Source organism: Ciona intestinalis, chromosome 3 (assembly GCF_000224145.3).
Source record: "Ciona intestinalis chromosome 3, KH, whole genome shotgun sequence".
Taxonomy (NCBI): Eukaryota; Metazoa; Chordata; class Ascidiacea; order Phlebobranchia; family Cionidae; genus Ciona; species Ciona intestinalis.
Genome location: NC_020168.2, coordinates 1,958,103 through 1,978,755, shown reverse-complemented (window position 1 = coordinate 1,978,755; position 20,653 = coordinate 1,958,103). Strand labels below are relative to the sequence as shown.

The 20,653-nt window shown below is 36.7% G+C and overlaps 4 protein-coding genes and 2 non-coding genes across 8 annotated transcripts in view; all 6 read left to right on the top strand.

Annotated features, from left to right (window-relative positions):
• LOC100176159 (5-oxoprolinase) overlaps positions 1–2,294 on the top strand; it is an 18,795-nt gene extending 16,501 nt beyond the window's left edge. For 2 of the 3 annotated variants that reach the window (XM_018817912.2, XM_026833849.1), the window contains exons 31-32: positions 1,256–1,353; positions 1,429–1,660. In XM_018817912.2, the coding sequence (XP_018673457.1) occupies positions 1,256–1,353; positions 1,429–1,587 (257 nt within the window). In that variant the 3' untranslated portion in view covers positions 1,588–1,660. Of the gene's footprint in view, positions 1–1,255; positions 1,354–1,428; positions 1,661–2,131 lie in introns of those variants that run through there. The other variant, XM_018817914.2, reaches the window with a different exon arrangement.
• On the top strand, positions 976–1,048 carry trnak-cuu. Its single transcript has one exon. It is a non-coding gene; the product is annotated as a tRNA-Lys (tRNA).
• trnak-cuu lies at positions 1,134–1,206 on the top strand. Its single transcript has one exon. It is a non-coding gene; the product is annotated as a tRNA-Lys (tRNA).
• A 170-nt stretch (positions 2,295–2,464) lies between the features above and the next one.
• On the top strand, positions 2,465–6,976 carry LOC100186374 (26S proteasome non-ATPase regulatory subunit 11). Its single transcript, XM_002132020.5, has 11 exons — positions 2,465–2,766; positions 2,891–2,979; positions 3,602–3,739; positions 3,934–4,132; positions 4,324–4,518; positions 4,891–5,027; positions 5,125–5,187; positions 5,364–5,489; positions 5,679–5,714; positions 5,779–5,830; positions 6,411–6,976. Exons 1-11 carry the CDS (start codon positions 2,682–2,684, stop codon positions 6,551–6,553), a joined length of 1,263 nt encoding a protein of 420 aa, XP_002132056.1. The 5' UTR covers positions 2,465–2,681; the 3' UTR covers positions 6,554–6,976.
• Positions 6,977–8,592: 1,616 nt separating this feature from the next.
• LOC113474129 lies at positions 8,593–10,004 on the top strand. The gene has a single exon (XM_026833860.1). The coding sequence runs from the start codon at positions 8,629–8,631 to the stop codon at positions 9,532–9,534; it is 906 nt and encodes a 301-aa protein (XP_026689661.1). The 5' UTR covers positions 8,593–8,628; the 3' UTR covers positions 9,535–10,004.
• On the top strand, positions 9,836–12,278 carry LOC100181620. Its single transcript, XM_002132042.3, has 6 exons — positions 9,836–10,133; positions 10,195–10,428; positions 10,526–10,638; positions 10,697–10,825; positions 11,408–11,567; positions 11,659–12,278. The coding sequence occupies exons 1-6, from the start codon at positions 10,019–10,021 to the stop codon at positions 11,844–11,846; spliced, it is 939 nt and encodes a 312-aa protein (XP_002132078.1). The 5' UTR covers positions 9,836–10,018; the 3' UTR covers positions 11,847–12,278.
• Positions 12,279–20,653: the final 8,375 nt, after the last annotated feature.

Sequence of the window (20,653 nt, the reverse complement as noted above, 5' to 3'; positions counted from 1 at the left end):
CCACAATGTTAGCAGCGACGAGCTTGGAACCCATTACCTAATGGTTACAGGCAGGCACGCTAACAACTACGCCACGGCGCCGGACGTATAATTCATGGAATCATTTAAAAACGGTCATATGTTTTGAGTTTTGAAATATTGGGCAACATGTGCTTAAGGGTCCCGTCTTACCCCACTCTTCTATTTTATTCAAGTTAATTAATCAAAGCTGTCAAAATGGTTGTATGGTGGGTTTGGGAAAGATGTTGCTGAGACAAGATGAATTTCTATTTTACTTGATTTCACATTTCCATATTGGTATAATGTTATAGTACTGTGGGATAAGATGGAAGACCGTTAGCACCTAAATTCCATATTTCATGTTCTTGTTTTAAAAAGTTACCAACGCTCTTTTACTACAGTTTTAAAATTCTGTAATTCTACGGTTAAAGAATACTTGTTTACTATCAAATGGGACGGCATAATAAAATGTCCGACCTTACCCTACCCTACTATATTCACTAGTTTTGACAGTATTTTTTTTAAGACCCAACAAAGCGCGCACCATTGGTGATCGCTGTTGTTATTAAAAATATGTGTTCTACGGACACAACAATTTTGAAGGCTGAAAAACACAATAATAAGATGCTAAGCTGAATCATACAAAAAAAACAACACTGGAATTTTGTAGTTTAAAGAGTTTGAATCATTATTCCAGTAGGCCTAGGTATCGTAGTTTATAGGTTGACATACTTCTTACAGTTTGTTTTTGTCTAATAATATTAGTTCTGTTTTTTTTAGGGAATTTAAGTGGGGTAAGGAGCACCTCGTATTCTTTAATATGTTTTTAATGTGTTGTCGGGTAATAAAAGTTACATGGTAGTACAATTAACAATTTCACGGTATTCTACATTATATGACAAATGATTTCCATAATGTCCCATGGGATAACACGCCTTGGATAATTCTCTGCGTTTACGTCGTCATGAGTATGTCGCCCGGCTAGCTCAGTCGGTAGAGCGTTGGACTCTTAATCCAACGGTCGTGGGTTCGAGCCCCACGTTGGGCGCCTTTTTTTCGAATAATTTTCATAGTGTCCCATGGTATAACACGCCGTGGATAACTCGCTGCGTTTACGTCGTTAGGAACATGTCGCCCGGCTAGCTCAGTCGGTAGAGCGTTGGACTCTTAATCCAACGGTCGTGGGTTCGAGCCCCACGTTGGGCGTATTTTTTTCTGTTTGATGTAATTAGTTTTAACCCTTTATCAAACCTAGGTGGAGATCCCGGAAAGGTTGGTTGCAACTTATTGTATCGCCATAATGGACCAAAAATAAGTCTTGGTGGGAAAAACTTCGTAGAAGTGAACGCTGGGGTTCGTGCTGAAATCTAATTCATAATAAAACGGGTTTCGTAATTTATTTATTTACACGATTTGTTTCTCCTACAGGATGTCTTCCGCTTGGAAACACCGGGAGGTGGCGGATTTGGATCAGAACCTTCCAACGACGAAAGTCCAAGGAAACGTCGGAAATTAAAAGATGATGTTCAAACTTTTGTTGAACGGGGAAGTGTGTTTGAATACTCCCAACAGCAAACCGCTCATTGAGCGTTACCGTTTAATTTTACGTATTCACTCCCAAATGTGTTCATACCACAGAAATAAAAAAAGAGTAGAACGCGCAACTTTCCAAAACCGTGATATATTCTTTTTCTATTCACGTGACCGCCAACTCCGTCCCCATTTCGCTTGGTCTCCATTGTAAAAGATACGCGCATGGTAGTTTTAGGCGGTTTTAGCTGTTTATTTCAAAAACTACACTAACTATTCAAGTTTATTAGGCCAGTTTAGTTATTTGGTGGATTAACGCTTACAGTTTACCACTTTTTAGGAAATGTAATTATTTAATAATTTTAATTAAAAACCTTCAAACAAACGGTTTGTTAAAAATATATATATACTAGAAAATAGTTGTTTTACCCTATAACTTTAAATCAAGTCAAAAAAACAAAGAAAAACTACTGAAAACGACATCGAATATAGACTTGACTACAATAGTAAACGGGAACGACCCGTAAAAGAGAGAGAGTGTATCGTGCTCTCTCCTTTGCCGACATTGGAGATGCGCGTTCTACTCTTTTTTATTTCTGTGGTTCATACTCGTATAACCATAGTTTAATAAACAAGTTTAATCCTGTATTATTAAACTATGGTATAACTACGGGGGTATATAAGTGATGTGATTAGGAAATAATTTATTGAAATATTGTAAACATGCTGTAAAATATTCGAATTAAACAGAAATTTACAATCTACCACAAAGTAAGTTCGTTTAACGTTTATTTAACGAGTATCTCCCAAGAAAGCACCGCATGTTATAGAATCAATTGGCGAACTTCATGCTTGTTCAAGCTTATATATAAATGAATAAAAATTAAGACATTTTTTTCGGTGATTGTATAATTTGGAAACTTGAGCGTAAAGATGTAATTTTACAATGACGTTAAATTTTTTATCGATGAAATCTCTATTAGTTTGTCTTTCATGTGTGGTTTTTGTGTTGAGATGTCGATTGTGAATCGGCAAATTTCAATTCTTATTTGAGTTTTTGAAAAGTTTTTACCGAAAAAGCTGTAGTTGCTTGAAAGTACGACGAAAGCGATTATTTTTCTTCGTTGAGTTTTTTCTATGATGATCTGACAATGGCTGCAGCTATGGAGTTTGATCGAGCACAATCTTTAAGCCTGAGCGATCAGGCATCAGCAATAAATGCTTACAAAGACATTCGTAAGTTGTAAACTGAGTTTTTAAGTTTAACGCAAGCACAATCAACCATATTTGAGTAATTAATACTAATACTCACAATTAATACTCACTTCTTGTTACAATTATTATTTGTTAATTTTTTTAGTAAATCGTGATGTGAAAAGCACAGATGAAGAAGGTTTAAAATTAAAGGAACAAAGTATTTTACAACTTGGAACTTTGCTACAACAACAAGTCAGTCTATATTGTATTAAACCAAAAACCTAAACAACATGAATTTTAATATATGTCGATAAGCCAAGAAAGTTTATTTCTGATAGGAAGAGATATTTTTCATGTTTTAAATTTTAGGGAGCAGTAAAAACAAGTATATATATATAAGAACATCTAATATGGACTAATTTTATTACATTATAAGTTTATTTGAAACTTTCTTTGAATTCTCTTTTTGCTAAACCAAAAAAATTGTTATACATAAAAAACACTACTTACAAATGATTTCTATTGAGCGGAACTCCAACCTGGTGACAAAGCGCTAGGTTGAAATGACTTAACTGTGACGCTACTTGTCCGCCGTATGCTTATACTAGATGTTAGTATAAGTTATTTATAGTTCTATAAAGTTATTTTTAGTATTTCTTAGTAATTCATATACATTTATTAGCACTTTGCAGTGTTGTTATTAAAAATTTACCTCCAAAGTGACAAAAGGAGATACGTACTTCTCGCAGTTGCATCTAATTTTAATATTTTTCCCTTTAATGATATAATCTTTTAATTTCGCAGACATGAGATGATCCTAATTTTCCTAAAAGCAAGCGGATATAAGATGATCCTAATTTTTTATGTTTTACAGGGTCATGCTGAAGAACTTGGTTCTCTCGTTAAAGGTGTCCGTCCTTTTCTTAAATCCATCAGTAAAGCAAAAGCTGCAAAGTTGGTACGAACTTTGGTTGACCTTTTCCTTGATATGGAAGCCAGTACAGGGCTTGAAGTAAGTTTTATTCAATCTATATACAGCAAAAGTGTATACAATAACAGTCGTTTTTGATCAAATCCAATATGTTAAGTGTGGTAAAATGTATTAATGTTTAAATTTAAATTATGAAATATTAGTATACTAGTTCACTAATTAATGTTGGTGAAGATAAAATGCCTGTTTGGTTTTATAAGTTTGTGTAACGTTAGGTTCAGCTTTGCCTTGAATGTATTGAATGGGCAAAGGAGGAGAAACGTACTTTCTTAAGGCAAGCACTGGAAGCGCGTCTTGTTGCTTTATATTTTGACACTGGTCGCTTCCAAGATGCCCTCAAGTCCGGTTCACTTCTGTTACGAGAACTGAAGAAGTTAGATGACAAGCAGCTGTTGGTAGAAGTGCAAGTAACAGGTAGGTATTCGTGTTATGCTGTCTTTATTTAAGGGCATTCTAGTGACACCCATTGTCACAGGTTGAAATTAACTGATCAACATTGATGTATTCTTTGATACAACCTATAATGTTGCCTAGGTGTTGCATCTGCATGTATGGATCTGCTAGCCATGTAAACTGACTATTTTATACAATTGATTTATTTCTAGAGTCCCGTACCTACCACGCACTGGGTAACCTTCAGAAGGCAAAAGCAGCACTTACCTCTGCGCGGACCACAGCAAACTCCATGTATTGCCCTCCGAAAATGCAAGCTGCACTCGATCGACAATCAGGAATTCTTAACGCTGCAGAGGAGAAGGATTGGAAGACAGCTTACTCATATTTCTATGAGGCGTTTGAAGGTAATGCTGTAAGAAAATTAAAACAAATTATTTAAGCCCTTGTGTGCCCCGAGTATACAATATATGCCGTATTGTATACTATACAATGTACAGTGTACATACTAACTGCTACATAGTCTATATAAAGTCATGTTTGTTTTATGTGCATTTGCCATTTTGTCGGTTGTGTTTTTGCATGTATTCCATATGCTTGGTTAAATTGTCACGGTTTATAACGTTTTCTTGGCTTGAGGGTATCTGCAACATAATTAAAATTGTTTTTTTTTTGCCCAAAGACACATATCTGCAAGACTGCAACATAATTAATTAAAATATCGCTTTTTGCCCAAAGACACAACATAAACAGATTACTCAATTATTGCCTTATCACAGGATATGATTCCATTGAAAGCAAGAAAGCGGTTTCATCATTGAAGTACATGCTGTTGTGTAAGATCATGCTTAATCAATCAGATGATGTGCAGTCCTTACTTAGTGGTAAACTTGCGCTTAAATACGCTGGGAGAGATGTAAGTTAACCTTAAGTAGTGTTAATTAATGTGATGTTTCTACTCAACTTCACAAGATAATATTTTATTATTCTTTTGGTAAACCTGATTTTCATAGATTGATGCAATGCGAAGTGTGGCAAAAGCAAGTCACAATAGATCCATTTCGGAATTAAAAGAGGTAATTCTATGACAAATTTGTGGAAATAGTTTCTACAACAATTAACTATAGTATGTGTGCTACACATATAGTTAATAAACACAAGTAGTTTTTGTATTGCACCAGCTTGTATAGATGGGAAGTTGTTATTTCATCAATAGCTTAATTAGTTTCATGAGCTAATTTATTATGTTCAGGTTTTAATGAAATTCGAAGAAGAATTAAAAGCGGATGTGATAATTGGAGCACATTTTGACAAACTCTATGATAATCTCCTGGAACAAAATCTTCTGCGTGTCATTGAACCTTTTGCTAAAGTTCAAGTGAGTTTGGTTTCACTTCACTTGTTTTGTGATTACAGGGTTATGCCAGTTCATACGAGGCTTGTTATTGCAAAGTTGTAAACAATGCTCGACAAATCAATAGATAAACTGTGGAGTCTTAGAGGTTTACATGTTGATTGTTGACGTGTTATGTTTGAAATGATATATAATGCTGACAAAATGTTTTAGGTATCTCATATTGCTCGATTGATAGACCTTCCTTTGGTAAGTGATTTAATCAAATTTAAAGACATTGTTTAACAGAATATTTATTCATCTTTTAACACAGGCAACTGTAGAAAAGAAGTTGTCCCAAATGATTCTTGACAAGAAATTCCATGGTGAGTTATAGACCACAGTGTTCTGCACTAAAGTTATAAACCTTGATTTTAAAGAATTTGTTGTTTATTCATTGTTTAGTTTTTTCATAACACACAGACACAGTATATAATAAATTCATATGTTTATTAAGCCATTTATTGTATATTGATGTAATGCTGTTCATTTTATCCATAATTTATATCTTTTAGCATATGTGAATGTGTGACACTTATTTACCCACATGCGACCGGGCAAGGCACTCCTTATAACCTAATAAGTGTTCTGTTTCATGTCTGCCTACCAGTTACCGCATATGTAACTGTTTGGGTGATTTTTTATGTAAGGTAGAAAATTAGAAATGACAAATTGGACAACTCATTGGTACCCACTGGGTCAGCAATTGTTGTTAAGTGTTACCCAAAGACACATACGTCCCACGTTGGTAATAGCAAGGAGCCTTGAACCTAACACCTGTAGGTTGGAGGCGGGTGTGCCAACCATTGTTCCATGCTGCCAGACTTGAAATATTCTAAAACAAAAGTCATTTTCATTAAAAAAATTTATATGAAAAACACTTACTATATGTTGATGGTTCTGCAGGTATCTTATCCCAGGGTGAAGGGGTTTTAATTTTATTTGACGAATCCACCGCTGACAAAACCTATGAAACGGCTCTTGAAGTGATCAGCAGCATGTCCTTGGTTGTGGACTCACTTTACCAAAAGGCCAAACGATTGACATAAAAAGCACCCAAATTCAGCAAAACTTTTCATTTATCATTGTTTCTAGCTTGAGGTTACTACTATATATAGAAGCTGCAAGATTTCTGTGTTCTTATGTATTTGGTTCATATAAAATTCAAGGTCATGCTGTTCTTTAAAGGGAAAAGGGATGTACTGTTAAAATTCATTTTATGTTTTGAAATCGCCTCGATTTGACTGAAAGTAGCCACCTGTACAAAGTCACCGTACCCAGCGGCTGGGTTTGTTGCGTACTGCTGCTGGTGTGAAGGTCTTTTTGAATAAACAGCTAATGGGACGCCTAAGCTTTGTATATTCGCTTCTATAGATGGTGTGTGTTTGTGTGGCGTATCACGGAAACAGCAGACCGCATTTGCTCACCGTCCACATTTGTCGGAATGTTTAAAAATAAAATTTTTGTTTAATTTGGTTTTTCACGATCAGATTTGGTAAGGAAACCGTTGTATCATAGTACTCTGTTTTAGAGTACTATGGTTGTATAAACAGTCACCGCAAAATAGAAGTACCGTATTTATCAGAGATACCGAAACATGTTTAGGTACGTAGTTTTACCATAGTATGAGTTCTATGCTTTTACAGTTTGTAAATGTTTGCATTTATTAAAAAAAAGATTCATACAAGACACGCTTGACTGAATTTGCCATTATCAGGTGATATTCCATTTCTCCTTATTTGAGGTTAACCGCGCATAAACGATCTTAAATGTTTGAACGGTTCAGGTAAGTAACTATCCTGTTTTATCTTAAATTTATTCGATTGTATCAAACAACTGTTTGGTACCAGAGCAAACTCTTGATTAAATGTGTTTGAGCGCATCGTGTGTACGAAGTAAGCGGCTTACACAATCTAAGTTCAATGAACGAGAGTCACGCGTTTTATATGCGGCTTTTGTACTGGTCACGCTTCACCGAACGGGTTACCAGACGCCGACGCGCATTGTGACGTTTCACTATTTGCCAGTCATTCGTAGTAGTTTGTTAGCTGTGTTACCAGTTTACTGCGGGATGTAGCTGTTATTGTTATTGTATCACTTGTTTTGAAGATGTAGAATTAGGTTAAAGTGTATAGGTGTGAAGTGGGTCCTCATAATAAATACGACTAGCTGTTTTATCTTTTTATTATTACTAGACCTTCTTAGTTCTACAGTATTCTATTACTGGGTAGTAAACAGTTTTATTTTTGTTATTGGTACATCCGTCGGTTACGCCAACAAATCGTTATTTGTACGATCTGTCATTAAGAAGATTGGTAAGAAGCGTCAGGCGTTGAAGGGTTTAATACCACGTTAATATGACGGTAGTCTGGCGAAGGCCTCAAGGGAAGGTGCTGTTAACGAGCACTGTTTTACAATGCAAGGCAGTTTCGATTTAAATTTGGCAAGATGTAAAGACATCCGTTTGTCACTTGTTATCGTGTTATGACGTTGCTGTTACTTGTTGCGTCTTGCTAGTTTTACGGTGTTTATGTAAGCTACTTCGGTGTGTAGAAACAGCAGCAAGTTTTTTTCTTGCATACATTTAGTGACCAGTGTCCTATCTTTAGTTGTACCAGTGCATAAGCGTTTACCTTAGGTAATATAATCTTACTTTATTAAGCTTACATATCTTACCACTTGTGTAGATAGTGTAAAGTTATTGTAGTCACGTGGAAGGCCTTAAGCAAATATAAACCGTGCTTTGTTTCTAGTTGACATACTGCCACGAAACAAAAATTAAGTGTTGTTTTATCGGCCCAACGAGGTTTCGAGGTTTTTTTAACCTGGGAGGCTAGAATCCTATTAAAGTAATGTCGTCCAGTGCATTTCGTCCCAGACAATATCAATCGATATTTTTACGCGCACAACACAAACCATTTGGCAGTTTTATAGCCGCATACAGTTTTCAAATGAAAGGTCACCTGTAATACTTCAATGTATTCGACTTATGAGTTATATGATGCAAATGATGTTTAGATATTTTTGTCAAATCGCTGCTTCCAGTTCACCTATGGTTATTAATTATTCATGTGTTTTACAGTGAGGATTTTGAGGGTTGGTTTATTGGCTGTTGGTGAGAAAAATGAATTGGTTGCTAAACTTCTTTATTTTTGACGCGATCTTTACTGCCGCGGCTAGTTTGGACGAAGGAATCGTAAATTGGATTCATTCATTCGGTTCCCTGAACCAGCACGTCGAAACCATGCACGGTTTAAATCGTCCGTGGTTTAAAGATGTACATTCAAGACGAAAAAGAAGCCTGATGAACTTTCACAATGTCATACAATGCGCACAACCGTGGGCAAACAATGTGCTGTCGACTTACGGAGACTACGGGTGCTACTGTGGTTATTCGGGTGAAGGGCGACCTTTGGACGACACGGATCAGTGCTGTTACTTGCACGACAGGTGTTATGATGAAGCCGAGACCATTACGAAGACGTTTTCAGAGCGTACAGGAGGCAGTTATTTTGCGGACTACAGCTACGAGTGTAAGGAAAACAGACCGATATGCATCGAAAATGAAAACACTGTGTATACACAGGCAATTTGCAACTGTGATCGTATAGCATCGGAATGTTTCTTAGCGGCAAGGAGAACATATAATCGCGGAATGTTCAATTTAAATACAAATAAATACTGTACTGAAAACGCCGATCTAAGCGATCTACGCTTCAACGTTCATTTATTATCCAAGCTGTACACATGTCCCATGGAGTTAAACCAAGACCGCTGCTGTGTGGACAAAGGTTACAACTCTGCTTACGAAACATGCTGCGATGGAAGAGTGAGGAAAAAGCCAGAAAACGCAAGGGATATTGCTTGCTGCGGTCGCCGTGTGTACGACACGGAACGAAAATCCTGCTGTGCTGGACGGCTCCATCGCAACCTGCCACACAAACAATGTTGTTATAATGGAGTGGTGGTGGACACGAGGAGACAACATTGCCCCGCGTTAAATACAAGCTCAAATGCCACAGTTTATTAGAACTCGTAAAAAAAGTGTTTTAATTGTGTCTTTAATATTGTTTATAAATTATTGTTCGTTTTCATTGGGTGTAACAAACTGTTTCTTTTTAGGGAAGTTGTCGCCACTATTAAAAGCTTGATGTTATTTTGCCACCATGATGTGCTTGTTAGTTGTGAATCTGTAAATCAAATGTCCCTAAATCTATCGAGAATGCTAGCTATGTTCTTGTTCAAGATGGTTCTTGTTGTAAAAATACCATTAGTATCAAATTTACGTATATGCAAAGCCTTCTGCTCGTTTAAATTAGGTTGATGTTTAAAACCGTGCCTGACTTAACGCTACAGTTGTTGCTGATCATTTATATTGATTTGAATTATTTATTTGATAAACGTTGCTTCAGGTTGATGTACAGTTTACCTTGTATAAATTTCAGTTATTTTTTTCGCGTCGTTGTCTTAATTAATCAATCTGTATCTCGTGTTTACAGACCACAGTAGGGTGAATGTCTAACATCTGGGACATTGTCGTAAGTTCGACGTGCGCATGCGCAGTGTGTATCCTCATTGCCGAAATTCTACGAGTAATAGTTAATTATTCAATCGAAAAATGGCGTAAAGGTGATCGCTGCCTCATATTTGCCGTCTTAATTTTTACTACCAGTTACTTGTTTTATTTCAGATCCTAGAAGTCCAGCCTTTTTGGCGGATCTATCAGAAATTGTTGACTCTTCCATCTCCGCATTCACCTACGTAGCCAGCACGTTTGAGAAAGGACTGCTTCTCACTGTTGGCTTAAGAAGTGGCTTCTTCCTCGTCTCGTTTATCCTTGGCGTTGTGTTTTGTTACACTTCTTCAAACTCGGATCCCACGCCGATCTACCCTTTGGTCAAGTACTGGCAAACAATACGACTAGGTACTTCAGTAACTTTAAATTGAGTAGTAAAACACTTTATTGATTATTACATGATGTGTTGTTCATAAAACAAATCTATTTGAATCTTCGTTTGAAGGTATCCATGGAACCAACCATCATCCTTCCACGTCATACGGGGGCTTTGTGACGTCAGCAATAAGATCCACCGTGACGTATTTTAAGCTCGGTTGGCGTTCGCTGCTCGGGCAGGTAACTCAATCTTTTTATGACTTAATTTATTCTCTCAATATGTTAAATCTTTTAATAGGCGGTGGGGCTCTTTGTCGCTATTTCATGGTCAAAATACTTCTGGGGTGGTTGGTTGACGTCACATCACGTCAATCAGTTGGCAACACTCGACGAATGCAGTGACTGCCAAAACACGGCGATTATTTTGGTGAGTAAAAGTAATGAAAATTGCGATTTTTCTCTGTGTATAAGTAAAGCAGTGCAGCATGATAGTTTAATTAAATGTGTTTTATAAAATGTCGGTTGTTTTATTATATTAACAGGCAAGACTTTTATAACCTTGTTTTAAGAAGCTTGTTCTATTTCTCCTGTCATTATATGATTTCCATCATCGTTTACACAGCATTTTAGTTTGGTACAAAGCTTTACTTTAAGTTAATAATTAGTGAGGCAGTACGTATGTGTGTAGTGTTGTGACAAATTGTCATTTCTTGAGCTTTAACTGTGCCATACTTTTTATAATCCACTGCTGGTTAAACGTCACGTGCTCTTGAAGATGACATGATTTGAATAATAACGATTGCAACTCTGTATCAAACGGGTGCTTGAATATGAGATTGCCGCTAAATGTTGGAAAGGAGCCAGTACAGCCCGTGTTCTTAACCTGTATTGTTTTTGTTTTCTATGTTACTCACACTCTTGGTAATGATGTTTATCTGGCTTCCTTGCTCTTTACAATTTTTGTATATGTCAGTCTTTTTACTCTTGTTTAAACATATACATTTTCTAGGCTTTTCTTATTGAAACTGGTATCACGTACATTTTCTTTGTTGCGTTTGGATTTATCGACGAGATGTTTGGTCCGCGAGGTGGCGATAGCAATCTGTTACGTTCCGACCTGATGTGCAATGTGTTGAAGAACTTAGTGGCACTTCTTTCCATGCATTTTTGTAAGTACATGCACTTTAACCAACCAATTATATTGACAACGTAGTGTTCGAACTACTTTTCAGTTTGTGTTTAACCCCACTTTTTGTTTAGTTTTGGACGTGACCGGCTCTTTCGCGAACCCGTACCTTGCATACGCCATACAACGACATTGTATTGTTGACGTCACCAGAGCAGCCATTTTTACGTTTGTTTACGTCGTCGGGCCATTTCTTGGTACACTTGTTTATTTGTCACGACCTATTACTTGGAAAACTCCCAAAACAAAACGGTCGGTATAACAAGTATATAGAACACGCTTTTAACTCGGATTTTTAGTATTTTATCTCCTAATTACCAAAATGGCACACCCAACGATCTCAGGGTACGATTCCTGGATAAATTGCTTACCTATAATTAGAATTACGTTGCGAAAGGTGGTGTTTTACCTGTTACATTCGGTCCGATCAAACACACTGTCACTATTAAGCAACAAGCCTATCTCGTATACAAAAGAGATATAGTCGTTTTTAAATTGTTGCAATAAGTGTTCCGCGCAATATTTCTTTTAGTTTTACTTGCAATTCCTCTTGTCCTAATTTAGCCAGCTTATAGTTTCATATATTTCAAGTGCCTGTGCCTTCGTTTATACAGATTATTTATACGTCGTTATAGCAATTATTGTGTTTCTTTTAACAACTTGGTACAAAATAAAAGAAGGTTTTCAAACCACATTTCTGCACCAGTTTTTTATATTCACGTTTTTGCTTGCATTGCACTATACAACTAATCTACTGAATAGGAAAAATAGTCCCAACAAGTACTTAACGCTTTAAAAGTTTTGTATGTAACTTTGTCATTTGTAGCATCTTTTATTTATAAACGCTTTTTGGACTTTCCCGAATTGCGAAATCCCACACTCCATCGATTATTACGTCACCTGGTGACCGGTCAAATCCGGTTTTACCCAGATTTCGTATAGATTTTCTCGCACCAGTTTTCGCATGCATTATGCAAGGGCAAACTAGCTTTTGAATAATAAATTGGACCGAAATACGACCGGGAGCAAAAAAGAGCAAAGAAAGTCGTCGTAATGAAATTTCCACTTTTGTGATCACACAGATAAAAAGGCTTCTACGTTTTATTACGTCATAACTGCGAAAAAATCTGTCGAGATTGATTTCGAATTATCTTTGTCGAGATTTGAATGCACCAGGCGAGCTGGTGCGGTAATCTGTTCCTAAAATAGTTTCCATTTTTAAATGAAAACTGTTTGCAAGACCAAAATAATGTAATAAAACAAACACAGCATATTACTCTATATAGTTTTGTACATAACGAAACAAAGTTGACAAACGTAATACTGATGGGACGTTTTAATCGGAAATGTAAATGTTTTGTAATTGAATACGAAAGAAACTTATTTGCGTGAATCCAATGCATGACGTCACTTATCACTGGGTGTCGGCTCCGGAATCTCGAAGTTCATCTTTAGCGGGCGCAACATCGGCATCTGGTTTCTGTGTTCCTCCGTCTTCCGTCTGATTATCACCATCCGCAGCTTCGCCTCCGCCCTCTGTCACGTCACCGTTGTTCGGAACCTCATCTGTTACGTCATTCTCAGTTTGCTGGTCGGTTTTGGCTGCAGCTGGCTCTTCATGCTTCGTTGCCTCTTTTGTTTCAACTTGCTTTGTGTTGGAACAGCCCATTATGACGTAACAAAGTAGTTTTTAACGTGCACCAGGTTTATGACACTAATCAAACAACTGCGAAATGGAAGCAACAAAGAAATTTAAATCTGCTATTAAAGTATTTTCAGGTGCAGAAAGCACTTATAGTTCATCTCTAAGGTTTAAGTATCCCCATTAGTCCACCGTTTCGTCCGTTATCTCGCAAAATAAACTCAATTCTTATAAAGCTGAGTTTAATTAAACCGCAGCCTCGTAGCGTCGTTCCATTTTTTTCGGTCATTTTGTTAAAAATCAAAATGCTCCTGGTCACTTCAAAGCGATAAAATATCGTTCCTTCCATCTGTAGTCGCAACCGTCACACGGTTTTATGAATCAGCTTATCACAACACATTAGTTTTCGATTCTCGTGCTTTGATTTGTGTTGGCGACTGCGATGGCAACGCTGAATTTCTGAAGCCGTAATCGCCTATTTTAAAAACTGTGTATACATGTTAAAGGTATAGGCACTGCGATTTTTTTCTGTGGTATGCAGTTACATTTACTTTTTGTTTAAACAGCCACGCCCCGCCATCTACTCTTTCATTTCTTTGGTAAATTTATTTAAAAACTAATTCCTAGCATAATACATATGGTCGGTTGGGGGGAGACGGGACACCTATAGCACATAATATCTAAGTATCCTGCTCATGCTTTAACCAATTAACAACGAGGAACGGTTTTTATAGTTTTTTAATGTTCTTCGTTTACTACCAAATGCGGGTCAAGAAAATAGAATAGAAATGTGTCCCATCGTCCCTCACTCTACCATATCTCTACTATATACCATCAGCCCTCACTCGAAATACTAATATTTCATCCACACTAAAGCTTCGCCTTCAACACATTCATTTTGCGATTCTCAAATTTGTTTGGACAAGTTTCAAGCACCACTTCAATTACTATATCGCTCATTTTCCACACTCGTCTAATCCACCGCTCTATTACAAACTGGGCTAAAATTAAAAAGTAATAAATATGCACTCTACTTAATAAACCATAAAGACTTGCATAAAATACAATACGTAAACCGACAGCTTCCGCCAAATTTTAAACTGTAAGTACCTGCGTCAAAGAACATCAATGACAACCAACAAACCTGGCGTTAGAAAAAAAATCCAACTGACCAACGTAAAGTCATAAATGTCCACTTTAAACGTGGGGCGACAGATTGCCTAAAAACGCGGCCGCTTTTGGGTTTGCTTTATGGCAGCTATATGGATCCACGAGTCATGCATATTTAACGAGTGCCGGCAAATTTCGCAGCTGCTGTGCTTTTGTCGTTTGATCGATTGATCCTTACATTGATTCCGACGCGAGGTTATAACTTTACGATAAAACTTAGAAGGTCTTGCCAAAACCCAGAAAACACCTAAGTGCAGGGTGATTCAGAACAAGACACATTGCCGACAATGGATGCTCGCTTACTTTTGAAACCGACGAATTGACCTAAATACAATATATCGGTGCATTTTATTCACTACCACTTTGCCAACTCTATGTTTACACTTCAGCCGCCGCCGTTGCAAGTCGTTTACGCTGGTCATAAACAGCATGCAAAATTCAGAACTGAAACGCTTCCCAGGCAATTTATTTTGCACACAAACTAACAGCCGCAACCTGCCACGCAATGTTGTATACGCATTGAAACAGCTTTACAAAATTGGTTTAAACCCTGCACTAAAGGGAAAGTATAAAATATTTAGGTGAAATGACAATTCTAAAACTTTGCCAGCCTTTTTTTAAAATTATTACTCTAACCATTCGGCTATACCTTTTATCCCTCCCATGCGACATAGTTAGTTCTCCGTTTGAGGTGTGCCTGCTGCCTCATCATGGGGAAACATGATCCTGTTAAAGTAGGTGCAGCCAATCAGTTTAGGCCTCGTCATTCCAAAACTGATTATCCTCTAAAGCATAACGGCAAAGCAAAATCGATCCGGTATTTTCCTCAACGACTTTTTGGCGGCCGTGACAAATGCATTTAACGTATAGGTCTTTTAACGAACGTATAGCCTTTTTATACTGAGTGCTATTAAGAGTAGGTTGACGCTTCATATTCAAAAGTGCAGTGGGTAACTTAAGAGCATCTTCGCAAAAATAAATGCTGTTAAAATATTTATTATCCAAACGCTAACTTATCTAAACATACAAAGCCTTTTAAAACCTATATTGCAAATGTCTATGCTGCTAGCTTGATGTACTTTAAGCATAGTATTCCTGTAGAATAACTATCGGGTAGGGACCGAGCAAACTTTTACTTTCAACATGGCTTCGTTAAGTTACGCCGAAGCGATTTTATTGTGGACGCACCAAAACAACATCTCTATTATGGGGGTAACATAAATAGAAGAATTACAAACATCGCAACAAAACAGGGATCCTACAACAAAAACTCAAATCCATTTGAAATTGAAGCCTGCTGAACTAACGAAGCTATTCTGCCGTGGTCGAATGCCTATCCCCGCCAATCCACACCTGCGTTATGGTTGCCTTGACTACTGCTAACCACAGTGGCGGCTCCAGGGCAGGGCCAACCACAGGCAACTCACAGCGTATAACCGTAAACTTAACAAGTTTGCCCCACGCTGAGAAACGAACAAATTTCAACATTGTGTAAATATTGGTTCAACATATAGAAACTTTGCGCAACGTGAAGCTACTATGAACAAACGTCGTAAAACGAATGTATTTTTACTGCCAATATATTTGTACTAACATCAACACTATTTTTTCGGTTGCTTGGTAACTGCATTCTAATTTTATAACGTTTTTAATTCGATTGTTCCATGGTTTATTAAAACTAACTCGTTGCTCTGTAAATACAGCGGAGAGTATACGAACTTGACTGACACATATCTTTCACGGTTACCAGACTTTTTGTCGAAATTTGACAATTGGTTTCACTTACTCGCACTATTTGTCCATGATGGCCCACCTCTTCAGCTTTATCCTTGGGCTTGGCCACTTCTAAGACCGCGCGCTGCGATTTCTCAATATTATGACGACACAAACCAAACCCCGTCCGGCAAAGTCATGGCTACGAGACGTCAACATTTCAAAACAAAGACCACTTCTAATAATCCATCGCGCGAATTATGACCGAACAAAGAAAAACAATACAAACAAGTAGCGCCAACAATGAAACATCTACAAAACCAATCGTTGATCGTTACGACTGCCTTCCGCCTCCGCGAAGGTAAAGAAAAGACAGCTTTCGATTATTAAAACAACCTATAGCAACCCATAGCACCACACATTGAACGGCCACAAGAAAATCTCTTATCAAAAAGCATATCTTCGATCGACCGCGTTTCTTCAAGCGGCGTACGTATTCCAACATGGCTGCAGTTTGTTTTAATTGACAGTTAGTAAAACGTAATTATTTTTAAATTTTCTTCTTTTTACCCTATGATGAATATGAAAAACGAAAACATACTTTAATGTAGTGAAAACAAAATCGGATATTGGTACATGCCCCTACTAGTGTTAATTTTTGTCGCACATATACTGGGAATAATGCTACACATTAGTACATCACCCACAAAATTGGTACTTCAGTTTTTACCTTTATTCAACTGTGCTGGTTTGACTTTGAACTGTTTGTCTTACACGAGATTTATTTGAAACACTTTTTTTCTCTATGTTACGCCACGAAATGTGTTTTCTCTAAACAGCATTAACTTAGTAATATGGTGGGGTGGGGGAATATGGGACATCTTCTCATTCGTTCTAGTTAGTAGTACACAAAGAACTAACAAGAAATTATAAAACCGCAGTCTCACGACTTTCATATATCATTGGTAAACATTCAAAATACGATCAGGGTATTTGAATAATATGTGCTAAAGTTGTCTCGTCTCCACCCACCTTACCATATGACGTATGAGGCTAATTTAGACGAAACCGGGATAGGCGATACGGTTGATTTAATGTTCAATTTCTTTGTATAGACTACTCTAAGCGTTCTTTTTCAATATATGGTCATAACAATGCTGGTGACTTTAATTTTGAATAAGCAGTGACTATACTGTATTCTTTACTAATCCACAAGCGTTATAATGATTTATGAGAATGCCCGAATACCAGAGCTACAATAGGTTTTAAGCCACGACAAACAACTGCTGTAAGAATACTTACGCCGTGTGCATTTTCAAATGTTTTTGTATACGGTGTGGAATTAACACAGAACTGAACATATATATGCTTTTAACATCTACAATATTCGCTTGATTCTTTTGTCGCTTCATTTACACATGCGCTCAAATTTGAGGATGGTCACGCTACATGGCCAACGGTGAACACATTTCTAAATTTGCGGAAATTCCTTTTGTTGTACTGTTTTCTCTGAATGGTATCGTAAAACATGGGAATGGTGGCGTGACGGGTGGGGCTTAGTCAGAAATATATCGTCTATAAATTCATGGGATAAAGGGGGGAAATCAGTCTTGTATTGGAAAGTATCAAGCAATAGCTTTTTAACAAATGACCAACGTAGATATTTTGATCGAGGCAATATTAAACGTTAGCAGAACGTTTTAGTTAAAAGAGGTACTGCAATATATTTCTAAAGTGTATCATCAATATTTACAGGTTACGAATATTTACGAAGCGCTAACGTATAAAGAAAGATGTCTATTGTTAGTGATATAACGATGTTTTTTATTGTTACAGAAAGAAAATAGGTCGTCTCACCTTTACAATTATTGACGTACTTTAACCAATTGTAGGGAGAAGGTATGAACGGTCGTCAGGTAACCACTGTAATAATTAGAGGTGAGAAAGTAAGTAAAACTGTCCAATTATAATATTTGAACACTTTTCGTCGTTTTGCAGCTGTTGTTCCATGTTTTATTTTCTTTTTTCGTTACGGCAAGACGGAATGTGCTGACGGGAATATTATCATTACCAGCGGACCTTGTAATTATAACATCACAGCTACAATGACCCTGTTCGAAGTACGTTTCAAGTATTTACTTTATCAACTATTTCAGGGCACTGGATGAGATTGCAAATATATGTATCAGATGCAACACTTAATGCAATTTGCTGGAATAGCTACCGCAACAATACCATGAACTGTCGACGATTTTTAACTTAATGAGAATATTATTTGTTTGTATAATACCTATAATGGTAACAGAGCGAATAGCCGTTTTGCTTAATCGATGTCAATTGTATTTGACAATGTTTGCCTGCTGCCATAATCAGCTATAAGTGTTTGCGTAAAACGTGTTGCCGAGTGTTGGCCACCGTTTAGTTGACAAACAAAATTTGAAATATACCAAGCGTATGACGCCTGAATATTATGATGGCCCAAATCAAGTTAAATAATGCAAAATTCAGCGTTTAAATTACCCCCCAATTAAACCACGTATACGTTCATCCTGCAGGACCGACTTTTCAGAATACCTGCCCAGTTTCCCCTTCGCCTTCAGACATCAAGCTTTTTAAATATCGCGGTTTTGTTGCAATCTACATCTAGGCCAGCACCCTCTAACAAACTTATGCTGGAACGATGTTGGGCAACCAGGTCTAACGATCACGTGGTTGGTCACACGGATGACGACTTTCTCAGTTTCCCGGGGTAGGTTTCTCTGCATTAATAAAATATCATGTTTTGTGCTTTTAAATTGTGATAACGTTGGTAATCCATTTAAAATATTGTGTCCTTGTTTGTAATAGAAGGTCGTGATCGAAGATGCTTTACGCGTTATTAAACCCTACATTGCGTAACATATAGTAGGGTGGGGGAAGATGGGACACTTTGTCAGACGAGACTTTTTTTGTTTTTTTTTTAATAATCAGGACCCCCATTTAATAATAATCAGGAAAATAAGGTTATACAATTATTCGACAGTATTATCACGACTTTATAAAACGCCCGTCAAAGCTGTTTACTGTTTTTAAATATTAAAAAACATATGTAAAATAGAAACAGTATACTTTGAACAGGTAACAAAATGCGAAATAGTAAGGGGTTTTTTTTTAATGCTCGCTAAATCACAGTAAAGCCAATGAATTTTTTTAGTTTGCGTGTGCGAACGATTAAACTAGTTTCATAGCTTCATAAAAGTTAGTAAAAGTTAAAAAAACACTGAGATTTAAGCATGAAGAAAATAGGCAGGGGTCAATATGACTTTAATTTGAGATAAAAAAAACACAAAAAATATCGGTTTAACGTTATATATATAAAGTTTACATGGCAAAGAAACTAGCACAGCCTGTTAAACTCGGTAGGTTAACTACAAGTTGTAGAATACTGCTAATGCAAATATATTTCAATTTAGAGTCCCATCTTCCCCCACATTGTAGTTTTGCATGTTTTCATTGCCAAACTTTAAAAGATTTGCTTTTAATTTAGTAATTTATACCTCAGGGGGTTTTCAACTATAAGATACTGATATAATAAAAAGATAATATTTTGAAAATATATTTGAAATTTGGTCATTTGCACTTGGTGATAATTTATAAGAAGTGGCTTGTGCCAAAAACAGAGTAGTAATACCCAATTTGTAGCAAAAATAAAAACTTTTTTTATAGGTAGCATGTTAAAAACTATAGCAGTAGAGCAAAAAAAGAGTGTTTAGACTTAATTTTCAAAGCGCGTACAGTATTATTTCGTGTTATTTACGTATATTCCTATTTATAAATACACTTAATAATCAAAATTAACAATGATTTTAAACTGTCCCATCTTATCCTGTGTGTTTTCAAATTTGTAAAATTTCACTTGTTGTGCGGATCGCTAAACCTCGTGTGTTTTATTATATTTGATTAAATTGTTGTCAATTAATAAAGAAATGATGGTACTAATTCGTGGTATTACCCCAAAACCGTCATCTATTTTGATTTTGGAAATATTTGGCAATATGTGCTTAAGTGTCCCATCTTCCCCCATTGTACTATATATCAGAGATTCAGATTAATATAAAGTGGCAAAGTCAATCTTTTATCGCTCTAACTATAATAAAACATATGTTTCTATAATTTCAGGTGCCCGGCTTCACCATACCAGACCGCCATTCAAGTTACAGACAACAGTTTCAGCAACCAAGTGAATATTTCATTTCCACCGTTCTTCCTACTCCGTAATGATACATCCTTTTACATACATTGTTCTGTGGGTGCATGTAATCGCTGTCTCGAAAATAAAGTAAGATATTTTAAATTTAATACAGGTTATAATGTGTCATTGCCAATGAAACATTTAACGTTTATTGCTGCCATGTAAGTGGTCGCTAACTGGTTAAAAATGACAGTCAAGTTCTACAGGCACAAACAAAAACAACCCCCCACATAGCAGTTACATATATACTCGGGGACTTTTTAAACAGGCACGACGTAAATGAACTTTGATACTTTGTGTTGTATCGACTGAC

What these genes read in the sequence shown, in the direction of transcription:
- LOC100186374 (XM_002132020.5), top strand. Translation starts at nt 2,682, where the DNA reads ATGGCTGCAGCTATGGAGTTTGATCGAGCACAATCTTTAAGCCTGAGC. An exon ending in AACCTTTTGCTAAAGTTCAA is followed by an intron (nt 5,490 to 5,678) that starts GTGAGTTTGGTT and finishes AAAATGTTTTAG; the next exon opens with GTATCTCATATTGCTCGATT. An exon ending in GATTGATAGACCTTCCTTTG is followed by an intron (nt 5,715 to 5,778) that starts GTAAGTGATTTA and finishes CTTTTAACACAG; the next exon opens with GCAACTGTAGAAAAGAAGTT.
- LOC113474129 (XM_026833860.1), top strand. Translation starts at nt 8,629, where the DNA reads ATGAATTGGTTGCTAAACTTCTTTATTTTTGACGCGATCTTTACTGCC.
- LOC100181620 (XM_002132042.3), top strand. Translation starts at nt 10,019, where the DNA reads ATGTCTAACATCTGGGACATTGTCGTAAGTTCGACGTGCGCATGCGCA. An exon ending in CTGGCAAACAATACGACTAG is followed by an intron (nt 10,429 to 10,525) that starts GTACTTCAGTAA and finishes CTTCGTTTGAAG; the next exon opens with GTATCCATGGAACCAACCAT. An exon ending in AAAACACGGCGATTATTTTG is followed by an intron (nt 10,826 to 11,407) that starts GTGAGTAAAAGT and finishes TACATTTTCTAG; the next exon opens with GCTTTTCTTATTGAAACTGG.